We start from the raw sequence: 22,204 nt of genomic DNA, 5'->3' as shown, positions 1-22,204 counted from the left end.
GATAATGGAAAAACATTTCAAATGTGTGTGTGATCAGTGAGTCAGAACGTCTGTGTGTCATACACTGAGAAAAAAGGCAACCTGTAGTCCTTGCTGATGCAGAAGTCAAAGCCCATTAGTCCTTTTGATGTAACACTAGCCTTTTTAAGCATACTTTAAAAAAAAAAAAGTGTTACTCTTGGACCCTAGCTGATATAGCCAGGGTAAGTAAGCATTCTGCATGGTACCTAGAGCAACTCTTCATTACAAATAACGTCAGATTTTGCTGCTTCAGTGTGATACTGTACATACAGAACTCATGCTCTACTTACACTTGTTTGAAAATAGGTTAAACAGTTTATATATTTCTGTAGGCTATAGTGAGAGTCTAGCGGGGGCCAGTTAAGCCTATTAATAACTGCCAGTATTGTCAATGGACAGGTGCAATCTTGTCCAGCTCACTGGATGCTAAAGACAAATGGCCCTTAAGGTAAGTGCTACTGTAACACAGAGAGTGCATATGATGAAATATGCCATTTTACCTGGTTCCTTTATGCTTGAAGTGCAATGCAATGACACTTAACAGGCTCATTGGTTTAATGGACCTCTGTCTGGCCCATTAAGACATCGTTCACAGTGGATGGATCCTTAAAACACCCTGTAACACACTGAAACAAACCTCGTATAGATGGCAATTTAGTGCTTTCCCGCAAAGGCACAGATTTGAGTTATGACTCTGTAATACAAGGAGCTAGGAGAGAGAGCTCAGGCCTTGTACATCTTCCTATTTTTCCCCCATTACATTCTTTTTTTCTCTTCACCAATTTTAACATGTGCTCATCTCTTTTGTCTCTACACCCGTTCTTAGATTTGGATTCCTCGATTTAATTTTGCTCGATCTGTAGAAAGGCTAACATTGTTCTGTGTACTTATACTAACAAGACCATTTCAGACACTGAAACTTTAGCTTGAGATTAGAACTGCAACTCTGCAATATCTAGCCTCTTTGTTTCACTTGACCAATGTGGAATGAGAGGAAAACATGCTATAGAGGAATTTAAATTGCACATCCATGTCTCAATGTCTCTCTCTGCTGCAGAGAAAAAGGTTGGAGCATTATAACCTGGCCAACTGCAGCATTTACCAAATGAAACCAGTGTAGTATAAGAAAATATTTAGTTTGTTTCATTTGGTAAATGCTGCAGCTGAAGCTAAAACTAAGCATAGATTACCACAGCAATCTGACCCATCACCCACCATTATTATTATTATTATTATTATTATTATTATTATTTAAAATAATATTTTAAATAAAGATAAGTGCAAAGGTTTGACTACACTTATGAAAAGGTGAAGAAAGTCAAATTTATTTCACCAACAAGACAATTAAATAATTTATGTCCACCCTTTGCCCTTATTACTGTCTTCATACATTTTTGTACCTTCTCAGCTTTTAGATTCTCTCAGCTGTAGTATCTTTTGCTATGTAATATACAGTAAGTCTAAACAAGGCTAAACAAGTACAACATTAATCTGGATTTAAAGACAACTTTAGAGCTAGAGAGTGTTGCTAATGTTCTCTGGAACACATCTCTCACCAGCTGAGCTGCGAGTGATCCTTAGGATTTACAGCAGGCCAGCCTCAGCTGAGCAAAGTGCTCAGGATGGGTTACAGTGCTTCAGCATAGTACTGTGAACCTAATTACAATTCAAGGGAGGTGCTTTTTGAGTTTCTTTTGGTTTGAATTTTCCAGAAAGAATTTATTTCTATTCTGAGATCGGTGCAGGAACCCTTTTTAAGAATTCAGTAACTTGCACTTCCAACAAAGAATTTAGGCCATAGTTCCAGGAACTATTTTTAAATTTTTGGATCCAGAGTGGAGCAGAATCTCAAATCACATACTTATGTACTATTCTAGAGGATGTCAATTATAGATACTGTCAAGGGTCTTTACACACACACACACACACAAAAAAATACAAACAATTGTTGTAGAGTAGAAATGTACAATGTTTGCTGAACAAATAAACTTTAAAGGATTTGGATGCTTTTTGCACTAACCTGTGCCTTTTTGCATTACAGCTTGTACAGCTTGTAGCAGATAACAAACTTAAAAAATGAAGGGGTTAAAAGTTCATCTGTGGTGCTGCTTCAGTTTCTGTCTCAAAACTGTACATGTTAATGAAGCTTGCATAAAGATTAAAAATATACATAATACAACAGACACATTTGATAAACATCAGACAGCAAAAAACACACAATTATTTATTGGCTAATGTACTTTATCTCTTGAAATATATGCTTTTTTTGGGGAAAAAATTATATAGATAGATAGATAGATAGATAGATAGATAGATGGATAGATAGATAGATAGATAGATAGATAGATAGATAGATAGATAGATAGATAGATAGATAGATAGATAGATAGATGTGTGTGTGTGTGTGTGTGTGTGTGTGTGTGTAGCTAATACAGCTTTGCTAATACAGTTTGAAGGTAACTCATTTAAGCTAACTAGGAACTGCAGGTGCCACAGTCTATATCCTCCTCTTTTATATTTCCTCTTTTTTATACAAATCTAGTAAACTGTTATACAGGCTTTTATATAGGAGAGAATACAATTGTGTAAAGAATCTTTATAGACAGTTTTACTTTTTACTTTCTGTGGTGTGATAAATGTCATGCAACTACTTCTTGAAAATGCTGAAAATATTTATAAATTATATATAAATTGTACTTTTTTGGTGAAATGTTAATATTTATTACAGTTTAATGTCTCTATTCTGCTCAGATGAAATTTATATGCCTTTTTTTTTTTTGGCAGATGCAGGAAAATGGGGGTGGGGGTGGGGGGTTACTTATTGCATCCACAGATAAACTTAATGATTTTATTTATTTTCTATTTATTTCATTTTGCTATTAAATTTAATTGTAGGAAATTTATTTAATTCTGGCCCAACACCTTTTTTTTTGCATTAATGAGTCCCCTGTCTGTATGGGCTATTAGTGAAATTCAAGGCAGCAGGTATGAATATGCTGATAATATATTTCAAAGCGTCTATAAGGAAACCATCCTCTATCTCTTTCTGTAATGGAAGTAGTTGCTGAGTGCATGTTGTTTTTTGCACATCAAATTTGATACTGAGCTATGCATTACACACTTTAAAGCATAAATCTACATTTCTGCACTACCTATAGAGTGATACTGTTTGCATCCCCACCACCCCTATGTGGTTAAGCAAGACAGCATCCTTTTTTCAGAAATTGCTTTTTTTTAAAAGCTTTTAAAGCAGTTCATCTAATTTAGCACATGGGAGGGGTTGCTACAGAAACTATTTGACTGGGAGTCAATCTCTACATGGAGAGAGAAGACAAGGTGTAAGCAACTAGATAAAAATACTTCAAAGGTAAAATTGGATGATGAAGAAGGTCTGAAATATTTCACCTAATAGGATTACCCTGCTCCAAAAATTATTATTTGCAGCTGTCCCTCCTACACGGTAGTTAGCCGTTCTGCAAATTCAGAAAGAATGGAGGTTCAAATGAGGTGGTTCTGTGGCTGAGCTTCAAGACTGAGCTTCATCTTTCTTTAACATTATGCAAATGCATTCTTAATCCATGACAGCTTATCCCAGCCAATGAGGTCAGTGCCTTTGCATCTAAGGGTAAGATTTCCACTCTACCAGTAGCTTTTTATGTGATTCTCCACAGAATATTCCATTACTGCCTCCCCCTGAATGGGACATAATTTCTTTCTGGCAGTTAAGGGCTCATTAAGTCTCGTAAACGGGAGGTGGGAGGCAAGGGGTGAATTCAAGTCTTCTCCAGGTCTGTGAGGACTTTGAATGACACACACTACTCTCAGTTACCTGCATATTGCAGGTATGGCTAATTGATTCTGAGTCAGACATTTCACACGAGATTCAGGGCTATCATGCAAGAGATACAGAACTGAATATGAATGGTAAAGCATTGAAAAAATCAGCTGAACATTTACTTCTAAGTGATACTTCAGAAAAATTGGGTATAAATGGATTAAGTTGACATAACGATCATAGGAATTAGATCAGATAGCTTATTAGGAGGAAACTTGAAGAGAAAGGTGCTGTGAATATAGAATGAGAGGCTGCTAATTTACGTGCCTCTTTCACACAAACGTGAAATACCACCATCTTGTCATGCTGATCAAGTTGCCAAACACTCTCTTTATGGAAGTCTTGTTTATTTTATGATCTGTTCCAAAGACTAAGTGCATGTGTAACTGACCTCTAAGGCTGGATAGAAGATTACACAGCATTTAAAGGTCTCCAAATGGCCAGCTAAAGACAGAATGGTAGCCTCAATTTAGCTCAATTCACCATTTCCTCAATATGTATCATCTCTCTCAACTTCATTAATGTGACCTGTCCATTAGGGGGCTATTTGACTTTAAGAGTAATATGGAAATGAACAGGCTTACTGTGGGAAATAGCTTACTCGACAGTCTGACTGGATGGTATTTCCTCAGTTCAATACTTGAAAGCAACACTGGCAAGTAGAAAAAATTATACAGGCGGGAAGTTGATTTGATTTTGAATTAAGAATATTATCCCAGTATTCACATTCCCATTTCCAGTCATGCACAGTGTTTTAAAGTAACACAGACAGCATGAAGTTCGTTTTTAATAGCCCAGTCAGGTTGGCCGACGGTGTACAACATTCCAACTGGCTGTGCTCTTTAGGGGTCGTAAACAACTTTAGAGACTAACCTTTTAGTCAGCATTTATGGTGCCTTTCTCCTTTTTTGCTATTCTGACCAGGTCAAACAATTCAGCAAATTCCCAAACTCACAGAAAGCCCTTTCACAATATCAGTTAGGTTAGACAGGTTCCATGTACTGAGCTGAGCTTTATAGGCAACAAATTTTCTCTGGATTAAATCACTGACATATATGTATGAAGCTCAATTTGACACTCCTAGGATTCGTAAACCAGAAATTGCCTTACTAGTATTGAACATGTTATTAAGTAATTGCCTTCTAACTGCAGAAATGCAATTTAAACCTTTTAAATGTACTGAGCTTGAAGAATTTTTAAAAGTGTGAACAATTTCAACAAGTTGTTTTGATGAAGGACAAGCAACAGAAAAAGATGAGAGACTTATAAACTCCTGTGCAAGGTCACAGTCTTATCACCAGCCATCCAATACACTTTCCACATTCTGTCTAAGTGTGTATCCTGGCACATAACACTCCAACAGAAGGAAAGAATGTTGCCATTTCTACAGGTATATAACAAGATAAATCATGTACATGTCACATGTCAGAATGACACATTGCACTTTTTAAATCAGACCCACTTTCTGACATGCAGGACAGGAGTAAGAATGCCTGAGGTTGCCAAATCTGCAAATGGCCAAATGTGTGTGACTTGTTTGGCTTGTTTACTGACCAGCAAAATCACCACAATTTCAAACATCAAGTAAAAAACACTAAAATAGGCACCCATGAATACAACGTGAATCACATACTCAGTCAGGAGAATTGCTCCCTGGACAAAAAAAAAGTTGCATGTGTTAACAGGCCTCCCCTCACTTTAATAACAGCAACATTTCTGCCAGGAAACCTGCTGTTCCACATAAAATAGGCTAACATGTCCCTGTGTTCCATCATACAGAGTGACTCTGATGTATTCTGCTTGGACATGAAGCACAACAGCAACCTCAAAGCCTGGTCAACAACTAATGATGCTAAGTTACATTCATCCAGATGTGAAACCTGTTGACATTGTACAGATTTTTCTGAACAGGGAGCTGGTAAAATATATAGAGTCGGGACAGCTACCTCCTGAGCATTGAGATCGATAAAGCAATGTAAAAGGTATACAATTCACTTAATTACATTCACGTCACATATTAGAGTATAATAGATATAGATATGTGAAGCTCCACCAAACCAAGGACACTTGGTTGCAAGTGTGTAATTTCCACAAGTTCTTTTGCCAACATTTACTTTGTTCACATACAGTATATTATGGTACTCCAAAACCGGGTGATATCATTCATTCATTCATTCATTCATCTTCAGTAACCAATTTATTCTTGTCGGATTTGTGTTGAGTCCAGAGCATATGACACATTTCACACACTCAGTCATCACAGGGGCAACTTTAGTTGTAGCCGATCCTACAATAAGCATGTGGTAGGGAGGTAGGAGGAAACCAGAGAGCAGAAGAAACTCATGTAGACACTGGTAGAACATGCGAAACTCCACACGGACAGTAACCCAACCTCAGGATTTAGCTGGAGACCCTGTGAGCTGTGAGGAAACAATGTTACCTGCCGCCTTGGAGATATGCTGTACTGTATGTTACATTTAAGAAGCCATTGCATGATACTGACAGTGCTCCTTAACTGTCTGCAGTAATCAGTGCTTCTTTATATCAAAAAATTAAGGTTTGGTATCTTTTTATAGCTAGTTTCATCATCAGATAAATTTTACTCTTGAAAAAGAGTGGAAGCCCAGTTTCAAACTAAGAAAAAAGCTACTTTTGAGCAAAGCATGAAACCTCTTTCATGGAGCATGTCACATTATCCTTTGATGTACCTTTGATGAGCACTGCAGATTTCACCAAAACAGATTTCAACACCTACACTAGATATACACACATACGCGCACACACTTAATAAGCCGGGAGGTACAGTGAAAACTGTTAATCGCTCACATAGATGGCTCAGCTTATGAATTTTAATTCCATAATTACAACTTAATTAATGCACCGGCCTTGTGTCTACAAGAGTGCAAGTATGGTACACGGCAATAATAAATCAATCACACAGCACAATGGGAGCATAATTTCATTATGATGACCTCTCTTGGCAAACAGTTGTGTATGCACAGGGGATTGGCTGGCAAGTCTATTTCCAAACCTGTCCCCATAATTATGTTCACATGCATCATTAAGGTCCTGTCTTTTTTCCTAATAGATTACAATACTGTGTAAATGTGACAGGTCCTGGTTTTGTGCCAACTTCACTCTGATACTCTATTTGAATGATGTGTACAACAGAAAAAGGTTATCACTGATTAGTGAGAATGCGTTTTAAAAACTAAGAAAGGAATAAAGAAGAGATTTTAGAGTTTTTGTTGGTAGAGCAAGATACCAAACTACATAGTTCACCCATTAAACTCCCAGGATCCATTGGCTTATATTCCTAGCTCTACATATCTGTCCTATTAGATTTAGTTACTAAACACTTAGTTACTAAATAATTCATTGTCAATATTGAATAATATGCTTCAAGATTAGGAATGATGATCTGGGATTTAAAAGACTTTTTTTTGTTAGTACCATCCTGACAACTGTAGAAATGCCATCTATACTTTTCTCTTGTTGGTAAAATGGCAAAATAATACAAGCTTTATTGCAGATGAGCTAAGTTTGCATTTAACATATGAGGCAGAGGGTTTTCATCTCCCTTTAAAATTGGTTTCAGGGAAGGCACACTGCATGAAGCTGCAGCTTTTCAGACATGCCCTTAAAGAAGGGCCTATGCATCATTCTAAAGTGTCTGACCTGATTTAAAGCTTCCCTCCGTTGAAACAGCAAATGTTCTATCAACTCGCAGTCACCTCTTTGCATTTATTCAGTTTCTACAATCGCTTGTGTCATCACTGTTCACTGTCCAGCAAGTACAGACAATGTTGCCTACCATCAGATTCAAATCCAAACTACACCTGACAGTTGCTCCGAGGACATCGACTCTGAAAGAAATTCTCTTACCTGAAGCAAACTGAAGCCTAATAATCAATTTCTAATGAAACCATATCAACTCAATGTGAAATGATATTACAGCCATTCTGGAGCTGCTAATTTGATACTATGTCACATAGCAAAGACATCCTGAACTTGTATGAACATATACAGTATACTCAGTAACTGTATCACATACCAGTTTCACGACTTATCTGGACAAAGGCCTCGACACCACTCTCGCCATAGTTGCCCTCTGACGCCAGTGTGGAGACGTAGTTCCATCCCATGGCCATGACAATGTCCAGCATAGCCTGGGCCTGGTAAGAGTCAGGCGGCACCACACGAGAGAAGAAGTCATAGCGGGTGTTATCGCTCAGCTCTGGAGCAGTTGACGCATAGCTGATCTGAGGAATCTGTGAAGAAGTAAGACAGAGTTGTTAGAAGTCTCAATAACTTTGTAGGAAATGTAGTGTTGGTACTCCAGTGCCAAAACCATAACGAAACTTTACCAAGCCAAACTGAGAGATCTCTATCAAATACCAACATTATGGGACCTACTGCTGCATTAGGAAACCAATACTTGCTGTCCTGTAGATAAAAATCAATACTAATACTAAACTGCCCACTGTGTGGATGTTTGTGGATGTTTGAACTTGAATCCATCAGATACGTATAACATAACAACATCATGTAAGTGAGAAGAGAGATGCAGGAGGTGGGGGGCTCTGGCGAGTACTGAGGCAGGGTGGATAATGGCTCTTTGGAGGCAACTGATGGCCTGATTGATTTCTCTTCAGCCAAAAGGCCAGGCTGTCGGCCAGAGCCCCAGAGACTAAGCTCATCGGCATTCGGAGAGACAGAGATGCTCAGAGAGCCTGCCAGCCATACAAATGACACTCACTGCTGGTCGCACAGGTACAGCAGTAGTCTCTCAGCCTCAACTATAAATTGCAAGCTTTTGAATATAAATGCCAGAGATCACCCTGTGAACTGTCAACCATGTGTGCATAGATCTGTGTGTGAATTTGAGGGAGGAATGGAAGGTGCTGGCATGTAGTGGAGAAGGTTGAGTTCTCCTGAAGATGTTGCAAATGAGATGTGCCAAGATTAGACTTGACATACACAGAACTTTCATTCAAACAGAAGTCAATGGGATAAGGTAATTTAACAGGTGGGGAGAAAAAATGTGTACATTAATTGTAGCCTAAATCGGAAATGTTTGGTTCAATGGAAAATACAGATGTAGCTTTCCATGCAAAGAAACACTAATTTGTATTGGTAGAAATGAATCTGTACTCACTGACAGTGCCTGTCAAACATCCTGTCAGGCTTCATAAATTATTTCTTATCTAAAAGAGGATGTCTAGGCTTGAGTGAGTGATCATTGAACTCTCAATTTGCATTATTTTGCTATATCTCAAGGACATTATAGCACATTCAGAGTCAAGCACAGCTGTGCTAAATAAACCCTACATGCAAAGTAAGGCCTTTAATTTGCCAACAGTTCCAAACATACTGTATATGGCCCACTTACATTAAAGGCTAATCACAATATATCATGAAGGGCTAATTACAGCAGTACAGAATATGTTGTGAAAAATTGGCTCATTATTAGCACAAGGAAACCACCTGACTGTAGTTTTGCTAATGTCTTCATTCTGGCTGGTAGACAGAGGGTGAGGACACTGGGAATGGCAGGAAAGATCCTTTAGGTTCAGAGGACAATTTTCACATTCATATAACTTACAATGTGAAGTTCAAGTCATAGTACATATAACCCATTAAACCTTTACCTACTTATATAACTGTATAGCCATCACAGCAAGTTTGAATCTGTTTTAAAAACTAAGCTGCTTGAACTTAAAGCATGTCCTCAATGTCTAAGCATTTGTTTACATGCTGGCATGTCTTTTGTCTTAACTCGAATGCACACAGTTCTTTGTGTTTGTCCCCATAATGGAGCTGTCAGATGTAGATAAGCAACTCAATACTGATAGATTACATTAAGACAGTACTAATTAACCTCCCAGGAAACCTTTAGTTAAAAGACTACCTCCAAGAGGCATGCACACAAACATCTTTGCACAGAGGGATGTTTATACTCTTTCAGTATTTCATTATTCCCCACCCACAACACCCGTCTTCATGAAAAGCTTAAGATTGATATAAAAAAATCAATATTGACAGACCAAATTAATACAAAATTAAAAAAAAAAACCTGTAATAATATTTTCAAATATTTTATAAAGGATAGAGCAATATAGATGCCTTCTGGGAATAGAGGAGCAGCACACAGTGAGTAAACACGTCTCTCTGCCATTATGTAGCTAGAATCTGCTTGTAATATATTGTAATATATTAGTGTGCTTTTTTTGTAGCATGTAATTAAAAAAAATCAGCTACTGATGTAGCCACGTATGAGTGTTGCCATTCATGCAGCATCAGCAAATGTGACCCTGTCCCAGGAGATCCATTCCTGTCATGGCTGTCCCTGCTTTGGTCCACCTTAATCTTGTCTGTGATGTCATTAGTCTCTGTGTATAAATAGTCCTGTTTGTGCCATTGCCTGTGTTTCCAGTATTTACCAGTAGGCTTAGCTGTGTTCCCAGTTTCTCTTGTTTCCTGTTTCTTCATGTTCAAGCCTGATTGTTTTTTTTCTTTTGCCTTTTTGGCCAGTTTTATTTTTTATTAATATATTATTTTTTATTTATTTTTATTACACTGTGTTTTGACAACAGTGTTTGAGTTCATTCAGAGTTTTGAGCCCATTCCGTTTGTTAAGACAACAGAAAATGCCCTAATAAGCATATGTTAGGTTTGAGTCCAACGAACTCTGCCTTCTAGGTGTTGCAGCTATTTCCTTGGAAACCTTTTCCTTCCACAGCTGCTGCTTCCGTGTCCAATACTCAGAACTGGCGTAGATAAAGTGTAGAAAAAGCAAATGAGATGCGTCTTTAGCATACACGGAATAAAGTGTGGAAAAAGCAAGTGAGGTGTTTCTTTTGGACACAGGCCTTGTTCTCTCAGTGAAAAACACTGAATGTGGTGAATCGTTTTGATCATTTCAAACTTCTATAATTAATTATGACAGATATGGAGCCATCGCCACCAGAATGAATTGCCTATTGCCCCGATTTCTCTACAGTTTTGTAAGAAATTCTCATTCAGCCTGGTACTGCACTTCTCAAACACACTGCATGTGTGAATTGCCGCTGGTGTGCCATTTTCAACTTCACACCTTCATCTGAAAGCATGTGCACTCTGGAGGCTACTGTCTGAGCTGAAGTGTGGAACCATGCATTTGGTGCTATCTGTGTCTCTCACCTCCAATTCATATGGGAAACTTTGCACCTGCATTAGGCATCAGAGATAATTTTAGATGTTTTGCGGGTGTCTTGGGAAAAAAAAAAAAGTGACGTACATAGTGATGTAAGTGGCATTTGCAGATGGAGCAAATATATCTGCTTACATCCTGTTTGAGGAGATAACACTGCACTTCATGATAAATTTAATTCGTGCTGGTTTTTAAGATTGAGCAAATCCATTTACTGACACGTTCAGACCTCATAAAACATAAACCCAAGCAGATAAAATAAGTAATGGCAGAGAGAATACCTAGCCCTAGTCCTTCTTTGGGGGAAAAGCTCATTATTGTTGGCATTTACCTCTAAAACGGAAAAATGTTCCATGGAGGTATAAACTAATTATAAAGTGTTTTCTCTTCACACATTTAGACTCTCACTAATACTGTTAGCAAATGCAGTAATCCCAAGATTGTTGCTTGTTCTCTGTTTTTACTGAGGTCCACTTTTTCTTGTTCATTATTTCTCAGTGGAGAGCCCCTTTAACATCTATGCTGCAGTAAGACTCACCAGGGCATCAGAAAGATAGAAAGTTTGAAGTCCTATATATTCTACTCTTATGTGGTCATCAGACAAGTAATTCCCTGGTACTGTCAAAAAAAAACTTCCTAGCCCACATGTCTCCTTCTCCCACCCCAGCCAAGTCAGGCCTTTCAGTAGGTGTTTCACATTTGAAGTTCTTCTAATCAGCAACACAATAATCCAGTTACAGTAAGCTGCTTTAGCCAACTCCATGTTCCCTCCTGCAGGGCATGGCCAAGGTAAATTTCAAAGTGTCACAGCTTGGGGAGTCGAATAATTATTTCTCTAATTTAAACATCAAAAAGACTACTGAAAATAATCACATCAAAGAACTGGGGTACAATTGGTTGATTGGTAGACATACTAATAATGCTAACCCAAATGAGGGAATGAGTTTTAAGATGATGATAATGAGCCAAAGGCCCGAAGGATCAGTATATTTCACTGAAATTCTGTCAGCAGGAAGGAACAAACAAGATTTGCTTTTTTTTTTTTTTCAAAGGCGAGGCTGGCGATTTAGAGATGGCATTAGCATAAGTCTCCCTGGCGGGCACAACAGAAAGCTATCTGCCAAGCCAAACTTTTTTTTTTTTTTGGTTGTCTGCAATAGACTGTATGCTGTGAACTGTGATGTAAGAGCCTCAAAATGGTTCCTCATGGCTCTTAGCCGTAAAAGCAAAGAGAATAGTGACATGGTATCTCACTAGATGTGTTACAGGCTATAATATTAACACTATCAATTCTCTCATTTCAATAATTCAGACATAATTTCAAGGGTTACATTCAAATGGGAACAAAGTATTCTTACTGCAGACTAAAAAAAAATCTTTGGATATCCCCATATCTTTAAGGAATTACAATGTTCATACAGGATATGTATTACTAATACAAAGTGTTTAGTATATCGTATATGATATGTCATATAAAATATCATATATGCATAGTATTTAGTATGCGTAGTATGTAATATATCAGTTCTAATGGTGACATGATTTTTGTGTACATGTCTATGGGTACCACTAATAAAAACACACAGTCCTTAAGGTTCAATTATGCAACTTCAATCATTTTAAAGGTAAACTACCTTTGTCTTTCTAGGTGACTGATACATACTAAGGGTACAAAATATGTAACCTTTTTTAGTTTAGTACATTTTTTTCTAAGACTGTAAAGATCACTCTTTTTTGTACTTAATATGAATATGAAGTCACTTTTCTGCTTTGTTTGGTTTGGCACCTCTACTACATTTCTACTTTGTTTGGAAGAAATGAACTGTCCATTCCTGGCATGTACAGTGTGTCGGCTCACACAACCAAGCACTGACTAATTACACTAGATAGTCTTAATCATGGGGAACAACATGGGGACATGTATAATTGGCAAGGCCAGAGAACAAAGCCCCAAGACAGCTGAGTGACAGACTATATCATTAGGGTGAGAAAGTGCTGATGCCTAAAGAAAACCCAAAGGACTATTCCTTACAGTGCTGTTTGAGTCTCTAACTGCAAAACCAGTAGGTGGCATACATTCCAGAGAGATATGACTCATTACAGACAAACCTTATGTGAATTTCAAATTGCTTTTAATTATAACTGTGATAAGTTGAAATCCTCCAGTGGGATTCTAGCATATGTAGCCAGTGTTGACTCAATGCACTGTTCAGGTGTTAATCGCACTTATTACTGACACCTCAATGTTTCAACCACAAGAATATTCCACTAAATATCCCTCTATGCGCTGTACATATATCGCTTCTGCAGTCAGTGAATGGAACAACTCGGTGTAGAGGTATTTCTAGAAACCAAGGTAAAGCACTTTGTCACACCAGAAGTCCAGTCAATGTGATCTAATGCCCCCTACCTTTAGACGCCTAATGGAGGAGGATTTATGTTAGACATCTTGGCCTGAACAAATATTTTTTGTGCTAGTCAATGGCTCTCTGGCTCCCTTTAAGACAGACATTTATCTAACCTACACACTTGAAAACTATTTTGCTTCTCCATCTTCAATCACTTTCTAATTATCAGTATAAGGGACCCCCGCTGCTACCTATACATCATGAGGAAAATCTGTGCACTTCTACTAGCCCACAGTATTTCCACATGATATGAGGGTCAGAGTCAACTGGAACCCTGAATGGCATTGTATTAAAGCATCATTCTCACATTCTTTTCTTCACATTATGCAAGCCATAAATAACATACAAAAAAGCAATTTCAGAATATGTTTTATGCTTTAATGCCACAACACAAAAAACCTGAGATAACAATGAGCTTGGTACATTAACGATAAAAGAGGCACAGTGAACCTCTTGCTTAGCTAGACAGACACTTGTGATATTTGGTTGGCATTTAAGCGTAGCCCCTGGATAAAGAAGAAAAGCACAACAGAGAAAGGAAGAAAGAAGACAACAATTAAGGTAACTATTAACCCTGCTGCCTCCATCAAATTCACACAGGGTTATGTAAGATGCGTAGGGCATGAGACAGGGCCATCCATCACCAACGTGCAAATTATCACCATATTCTTACACATTTTTGTGTTTGTAATAAGCAAAGTAAAAAGATTACATCTTCCTGTGCTACATATTAAGGAAAAAGTCTACAATTTAAAAAAGGTCCACTGATAACGAACAAATCACTTTAATAACTCTGGCATTCATTCAACATGCACAAAGAGCACAGCACACCCTCATGTTTATGCTCAAGTGACAAATGTGAACATTAATGAAAAAATGATGAGGGGAAGAAGCATAAATGCAGTACGTGTTTTCAGAAACAGAAGTCTAAACAGGATGCTGTGGGGTTTATGTTTAAACAGAAGCCACATTATAGCACAGCATGCAAAATATTCTGCTTCTCAATTAAGCTACTTTATAAAACACTTCATGAAAACTTTAATTTATATTCGTAGATATATATTCTGTCCATCTATACATGTTATAAAACAGGTCCTCCTTAGCCTTAGCCTCCTTAAGTCAAAGCAGTTGGTGTAGTTGGTGACAGACACATCACACACTATACAGCTGTTGATCTTCTGGTGTTTCTACAACAAATTCAGCCTCCACACACACACACACACACATTCACACATAGACATACACATTTTCACAGTGAGCCTAAGTGACATCCTGATTTGATCTGTACCTGAGAGGGCATCTAGTTGTCCATATGCCTGAGTGTTAGTCTTGATAGATGGGCATAATGGAATCAGAGAATGGAGAAATGAGACAAGACGGAAAATGTCACAGTTAATCAGCGTATCACTGAGTGAGTGAAGTGTGCTGTCCTCTGGGGATAGCCTGTCACCCAATGACCAATCGCTTAAAAAAAAAAAGTCAGGCTATAAAAAACACAATAATTTCATGTCAGAAATAGCTGATTAAATTAGGGTTTAATATATAGGTTTCATTTGCATCCAATGAATAGATATTAGAAATGGTCAGATGCCTCATTTACTAAGCACAAATATCTTGTGACATTATGAGCCAAAAAGAAGATTTTTTTGTCATTAAACACAGCAAAAATCACTTAAAGCTTCAAAACATGCTTCCAGAGTTCAAATGAAACTAAGGAAGAGAAAATTCTGTCCGCAAACAATTAGCTTGATGCATTGCAATGCAAATTATTACAACACATTTGTTAAGATTTTAGAGGGGTGTGTGTGTGTGTGTGTGTGTCGCCTCCTCTATGTTCCTCCATGAGCAACACCTACCCTGAATTTACATCACAATCACACATCCTGTTTCACACCTCCAATTACTGTACCAATTACCTGTATCTGTATCTGTTTAGTGCTCAAATTATTTGAACGATTAACTGTATTTGGATTTAAAACAGAAGTGGGTGTGGTCTAGACTGGAAGGGTTTTGTTTATGAACCCTACCACTATGTCCATGGAAACACAAATTACAACGACGAGCAGCAAAATTTTATTCAACTGCTGAACTTGAATCAGTCTCAACCGGACACCCTGTGATACTTTCTGGAAAGCAATCTATCTAATATGACTAAGGAAGGGAACTATCTTTGAAAACAACAAAGCCTTTCCCATTAAAAAAAACCTGTTGTTTAGGGTTGACAACAATGAGCCAACTAATAATAATTTATCAGATCTACTTCAGTTTGTTACATTCCAGAAAGATCAGTTGATGACAATGACACTGACATGAGAGCAAAAAAATATTCATAAACAAAATTTGTCTTTGTCCCACAAGCTTCATTAAATTAGATTCAACTTTACTGTCATTGTGCAGAGTATGAGTACAGAGCCAATGAAATTGTTTTTTGCATATCCCAGCTTGCTAGGAACCTGTGGTCAGGGCACAGGGTCAGCCATGATACAGCACCCCTGGAGCACATGCGGTTAAGGGCCTTGCTCAAGGGCCCAACAGCAGCAGCTTGACAGTGCTGGGGCATGAACCCCCAACCTTCTGATCAATAAACACAGAGTCTTAACTGTTCAGCCACCACTGCCCATGCTAGCACCTTTAGTGAGTATGAAAGTACTTTCAAATTCCATACTCAAACTAAAGAAAGGCAAAACTCTCCCACTAACGTAACTCTTATGTTGCATCCTGTGGGATTCCAGTTCCAATGCACATCTCTAGTCTCAACCAGATGCCCTGTGAACCTTTTTACACTTACTGTTTGTATCAGTATCTGTATTAATTTAAATTTTATTATTATTAAATTAGATTGAATATCTGTTCAATCTGAATAATGTATTCATATTACTGTTGTACTACTGTTGGAGGTACAGGTAACCTCCCCTTCAAAGCTGGCAACAGACTCCTATTATCTCTTCTGCCATGGTGAGTGTATTTTTTACATTCTAGTATTTTCAGGAAATTGTTGTTTGTGACTTTGTTAAAGGTTCTGGCAGTCTGTACATGCGCACAGGAAGCTATCCAGGTGAAATTCATCATGGTGGAAGGGTGAACTAGAACTCCTTTTCAAAATAATTTTATGTTCATTTTGCTTTATGGCTTGGTCTTGTCACAATATCGCTTACATTTCATTTGTAAAATTTTTGAAGTCTGTATATTTTGTAAATAAATTGTAAAATAGGGATACAGTTGCAGAATACAATCTTGTATTCTGTCTCATTCCTTTCACAAACTGACTGTATTATTTTACTGCCAGACAGCCTCCCCAGCCTCAGAAGGGAGAGTCACAAATATGTTTGGATGCTTTTAAGAAGCATACTGTTTGCTACGGTTGTGCCTCATTAGGTTTGGCCATAGCTGTTGCCCATGTAATGGAGCCCCCTGGTGTGGTAATTGCTGGATTCCAGCCAGAACTGTCCAAGCCATCTGATGCTCCTATGCTTCAGTGCAGGTGCTGCCAATTGTATCTAACTGTGGCTATCAAACCGTGGTGTGCTTTAAGCCCACCTGCCGTCAGGAAAGCACAACTGAGTGCATAATCATAATGCTGCACAAATTGAATGTTTGCCTTAGGATTTCTGTTGACTATGATCTAGGATTAGAGCACATGACATATTGCAAAGTTATGCTCCGCTAATCCAGCATCTCTACCAATTCCCTGCATCCACTACATGTCAGAAGTGCCAGAACACACTTTCATAAGCGACAGCGACTATTACCAGCGACTATTCCAGAGCTTGCTGCAATTGTTTAGCCATTACTTAGTCTAGAAATGAGTTGCCATCACATCTCACAATTGACACCTCATTGACACTTGGGCCTGTTTTATCTAAAAGTGCAGAAAGGAAGAATGACTTTAAGCGACTCAACAGTTTAAGGTTACTTTTGTAAAAGCTATTGCTCTTTGTCAAACAAATGTACTTTTACCTGTCAAGCTCCAGGCTCCCAGTGTTAGAAACAATTTTTCACTGCTCACTTGGCACTAGTCAGTGTGGCCTTTTTTGCAATGGTGTAATCTGCTTGTTGTGTTTGCTGAATTACTGCTAAGCTTAGAGAATCGCTACAACATATGGATTCACATTTAAAACAAGCAGTGTACATCTTCCATCATTCAATTATTTATATTTCCTACTTAAAAGATTATATTACTAGTAACTTACAAGACAATGTCCATTTTATAGCAAAGGCACATGGGCTTCAAAAAGTAAATATGAAATACCAATGTACATGTTCCCACATTACCAAAAAAGGTCCCATTTCTGATTATACATAAGTAGCAGGAGACGTTTATGCTAGTTCAGCATGAAAGGGCAGCTATACTAGGCCACCAGTTGGCTTTTGATGCTTGGATCCTTAGGAGAAAAGTCCTTACCGAAATGCAGACTCTCCATGGGTTACATCTTCTTCAGAATTATTATTTTATAGCAGGAATGTTTCCCTTGCTGCTGAACCAGGTGAGCAGCCAGCTTGGTAATGTCCACCAGTGTGTGTGATAAACATAAAAATGAATTATGCAAAGAAATGAATGTAGAGCAAAGATGCCTTCAAAAATAATGAAATCAAATGTTTCGACATTATAAAAATACTATAAAGAACAGTAATATATGAAACAAAGTCAATATTTGGTGTGACGATCCTTTGCTTTAAAAAAAAAAAAGACAATTTGTGCAGTTTTATAAGGAAATTAGCTGTAAGTTTTACTGAGCATCTTGCAGAACCAGCCACAGTTTTTCTAGGGACTTTGACTATCTCTCTTGTATCTCTACTAATGTATGTATACTCCCTGAGCACTTATTATAACACCTGTATTGTACTCATTCATGCAATTCATGCATCCATCAGCCAACTGTGTGGCAGCAGTGGCTAATGTTCACATCAACCATCAGAATGGGGAAAAAATAGGATCTCAGTGATCTTGACCGTGGCATGATTGTTGGTGCCAGACGGGCTGGTTTGAGTATTTCTTTATTGCTAATCTCCTGGGATTTTCACACACAAGAGTCTCAAGAGTTTACTCAGAATTGTGCAATAAAGAAAAAACATCCGCTGAGTGGCAGTTCTGCGAACAGAAACACCTTCTTGATGAGAGAGGTCAACGGAGAATGGCCAGACAAATTTGAACTGAGAGAAAGGCTATAGTAACTCAGATAACCATCCTGTACAATTGTGGTGAGCAAAAAAGGATCTCAGAATGCACAACACGTCGATCCTTGAGGTGGATGGGCTACAACAGCAGAAGACTACATCAGGGTCCATTTCTGTCAGCCACTGGGCAAAAACTCACCAAAACTGGACAGTTGAAGACTGGAAAAACACACACACAGTGATTTCTGCTGAGGCACACAGATGGTAGGGTCAGAATTTGGCACCAGTGGCATGAATCCATGGACCCAACCTGCCTTGTGTCAACAGTCTAGGCTGGTGGAGGTGTTGTAATGGCATGGGCAATGTTTTCTTGGCACACTTTGGGCCTGTTAATACCAATCAATCATCGCTTGAATGCCACAGCCTATGGGAGTATAGTTGCTATATACATACATACATACATATATATATATATATATATATATATATATATATATATATATATATATATATATATATATATATCAGCCATAACATTAAACCCACTGACAGGTGAAGTGAATAACATTGATTATCTCCTTACTGTGGCACCTGTCAAGGGGTGGGATATATTAGGCAGCAAGTGAACAGTCAGTTCTCGAAGCTGATGTGTTGCAAGCAGGAAAAATGGGCAAGTGTAAGGATCTGAGCGACTTTGACAAGGGTCAAATTGTGATGGCTAGATGACTGGGTCTTGTGGGCTGTTCCTGGTATGCAGTGGTTAGTACCTACCAAAAGTGGGGCACGGAAGGACAACCAGTAACCCGACAGGGTCATGGGCACCCAAAGCTCACTGATGCTCACTGATCAAAGGCCAGCCTGTCTGGTCTGAACCCACAGAAAAGCTACAGCACAAATAGCTGAAAAAGCTAATGCTGGCACCACCACAGCACACCTTCAGAGGTCTTGTGGAGTCCATGTCTCGACAGGTCAGAGCTGTGGCACAAGGGGGACCTACACAATATTAAGCAGGCGGTTTTAATGCTATTGCTGATCTACATATATATATATATATATATATATATATATATATATAGTTAATATACACAAATCTCATGTATATTTTAAGTAAACATGCACCCATATCTTCTACATTATGCCAGTCTGGCACTGATCCAAGCTATATAAAGCAAGTTACATTTTTATTACGTAGTATGAATAAATTTTACAAGCTCAGCACTGAGCTGAACTGCTCAGTCAGTCAAGAAAATTAACTGTCATTTTTACCACCCATTTCAGATATTTGACACTGGAAACCAAAGAAAGCACTCTCACCTTATCATTTATAACTTCATAAGCTTTGCCACAGCAGGGGAGAGCTGGTACAACTGAAATCATTTTTGGTTTGAGTTAAATTCCTCACCAGTGATTTCAATTGAGCACTGAACATTTTCACTGGAATTAACGGAGTCCTGTGTTACAATTGTACATTTGTAAAATCACGTGGGTCAGGTGTAACACCAATCAAAAACACTGAACACTTACTTGTACATCAGGAAAAATGGAATTAAATCAACATACAGTCATTACTCTGTGTGAAAAACCTTTGAGGGTAGCTTGGAAAACATGAAGCAATTATAAAGATCATCAGATATCCATTAGCACATGAGGAGAAGCGCATGCAGAACAATCACCTTTTTTTAATCATGTAATGTAATTGTCAATGCAGAGCTCATAAATACATTATCCAATATTTTTTGTTTTGTTTTAATTTTTTCCATTACATAGTAATCATTATTACTGTGGTGGGGTATACTGTTGGTATTGTTAACCATAATGTCCATATAGGCTCTGCATCAACTGTAATTTATCTTTATGAGTGCAAAACTGTGAAAAAAAAAACCTGGATATTGAGAACTGATGAACTTGTATATAGATGTAAAAATGCCACATTTGTATGCATGCATTTAGAGAAAACAAGTATGTTAGAATTGTGCTGGCTCTCCGCTACTGGATATCTTTGTCTTTTTTAAGTAAGTGCATTTTATTCTTCTATTAAAAATAGCAGTACAGCAAAAGCAAAGTGTTAATAAATTTACCTGTGTTGGTACCTTTATTTAGTAAAATTAGTGCATAGATTTAAGTAAGGTAATTAAATATAGTATTGCCATTGTCTATTCATTTAACTTAGGGATAAACTTTTCACCAGCAGATGACAGTAATGGACCTTATGGGATTCAAATCAGTACACTAACAAATAAAAGAAGTTTTAGGCATTAGTCACATTTCTGTTAACCTGATATACTATCCAACTTGATTGATATATCATAATAAGTGAAGGACACTGAAATAAGCACTATTTGTCCTTCACTTACTACGATATATGTGTATCAGCCTTCACCAACGCATGATTCATTTATCTGAATAAATGAAGGACAAACTGTGAAGGGTCTGACCAATCTACACAAATAATATTAATTAGTCTGAACAAGCTCTGGCCTTGATTTAGATTACTAACCTGAAAAATAAATTAAAACATCCTAGTAGTAGAAGTCTACCATTTTAACACGATTGTGCTTTTTGTTTTCTGTGAAAATGCCATTATTCTCCTTCTTTAAATAGTATAAAAGTATAATTATTTATAGGGCACTAACTCAGAAGAAGATTCTCTGTTTTACTTCAGAAAATCTTTCTTCTACCCTTTCTCACCCCAGTGATTAAGTGCCGGGGTCAGCCACAGCCTGTGTGGACTTGACTGCACTGTTTAAAACTTGATGATGAAGAATGAGGTTTTAAGTTTTTCCTTCCCTAAAGACTTGAATCCCACTGTTTCTATTCATAAACCAAAAAAAGTATCTCGGAGAAAGGCTTGCATGATTGTGCTTGTTTATTTTTCTGTGGTGTAAATTAATGACTAAAAATGGTAATTAGATCCTGTTAATGGCAATCTTTTTTGACTCCTGCATATTTAGAGTGCCTCTCCTGAGGTTAGACTGTGTTCCATGAGACTCTAGGCCAAGCAGAGACCTTAATCTAATCATGCAGCACAGTTCAGACTGGGTCCACAAAGAACACAGCACCATGAAGACACTTTAAGAACGTGTGGAACATTATGACACAGTTAACTGTTCATTCGCCAATACAACCAATAGGCTTGTGATAAATTCAGTTATATATATATATATATATATATATATATATATATATATATATATATATATATATAGTGCTGCCATGGAACCATGAGGAACTGTATCACCAATAGTTGTAAGAACAATACACAGAGTGGTGTGTAGAACTGAGACAGGGGCTGGTTTCTTCCCAGCCCATAGAGTAGATTCGTGCAGCCTGTCAGTGACGGTCATGCCAGGTGATTACACAGAGTGAAATGCCCCCTAAATTTGATCTTCATTTGGGCTGATATTTTCAGTATGTCACTGACACATCTCTAACACATTATTAGTGATTGGAAAAGCATAAGTGAAATGCAGCCATTGATGTAAAGAATGCAAACAAGGTGGATTGTTTACTCTATCATTCTTTTTTATCATTCCTTTGGAGGAGAAACTGAAAGTAGACAAAGGAGCATGTCACAACCATACAAATATTCTTCCTCTTTTAACATATCAAATTCAGTCATGTGAATGTCTAGGG

The 22,204-nt window shown here is 37.8% G+C and overlaps 1 protein-coding gene across 2 annotated transcripts in view; it reads right to left on the bottom strand.

The window, feature by feature from the left end:
- The window catches only part of grm8b (glutamate receptor, metabotropic 8b), a 128,122-nt gene that overhangs the window by 83,041 nt on the left and 22,877 nt on the right, over positions 1-22,204 (bottom strand). For both annotated transcript variants that reach the window (XM_034307116.2, XM_026918621.3), the window contains exon 3: positions 7,911-8,127. In XM_034307116.2, the coding sequence (XP_034163007.1) occupies positions 7,911-8,127 (217 nt within the window). The remainder of the gene's footprint in view (positions 1-7,910; positions 8,128-22,204) is intronic.

This window comes from Pangasianodon hypophthalmus, chromosome 9 (assembly GCF_027358585.1).
Source record: "Pangasianodon hypophthalmus isolate fPanHyp1 chromosome 9, fPanHyp1.pri, whole genome shotgun sequence".
Lineage (NCBI taxonomy): Eukaryota > Metazoa > Chordata > Actinopteri > Siluriformes > Pangasiidae > Pangasianodon > Pangasianodon hypophthalmus.
This window is presented reverse-complemented; position numbering and strand designations above follow the sequence as displayed.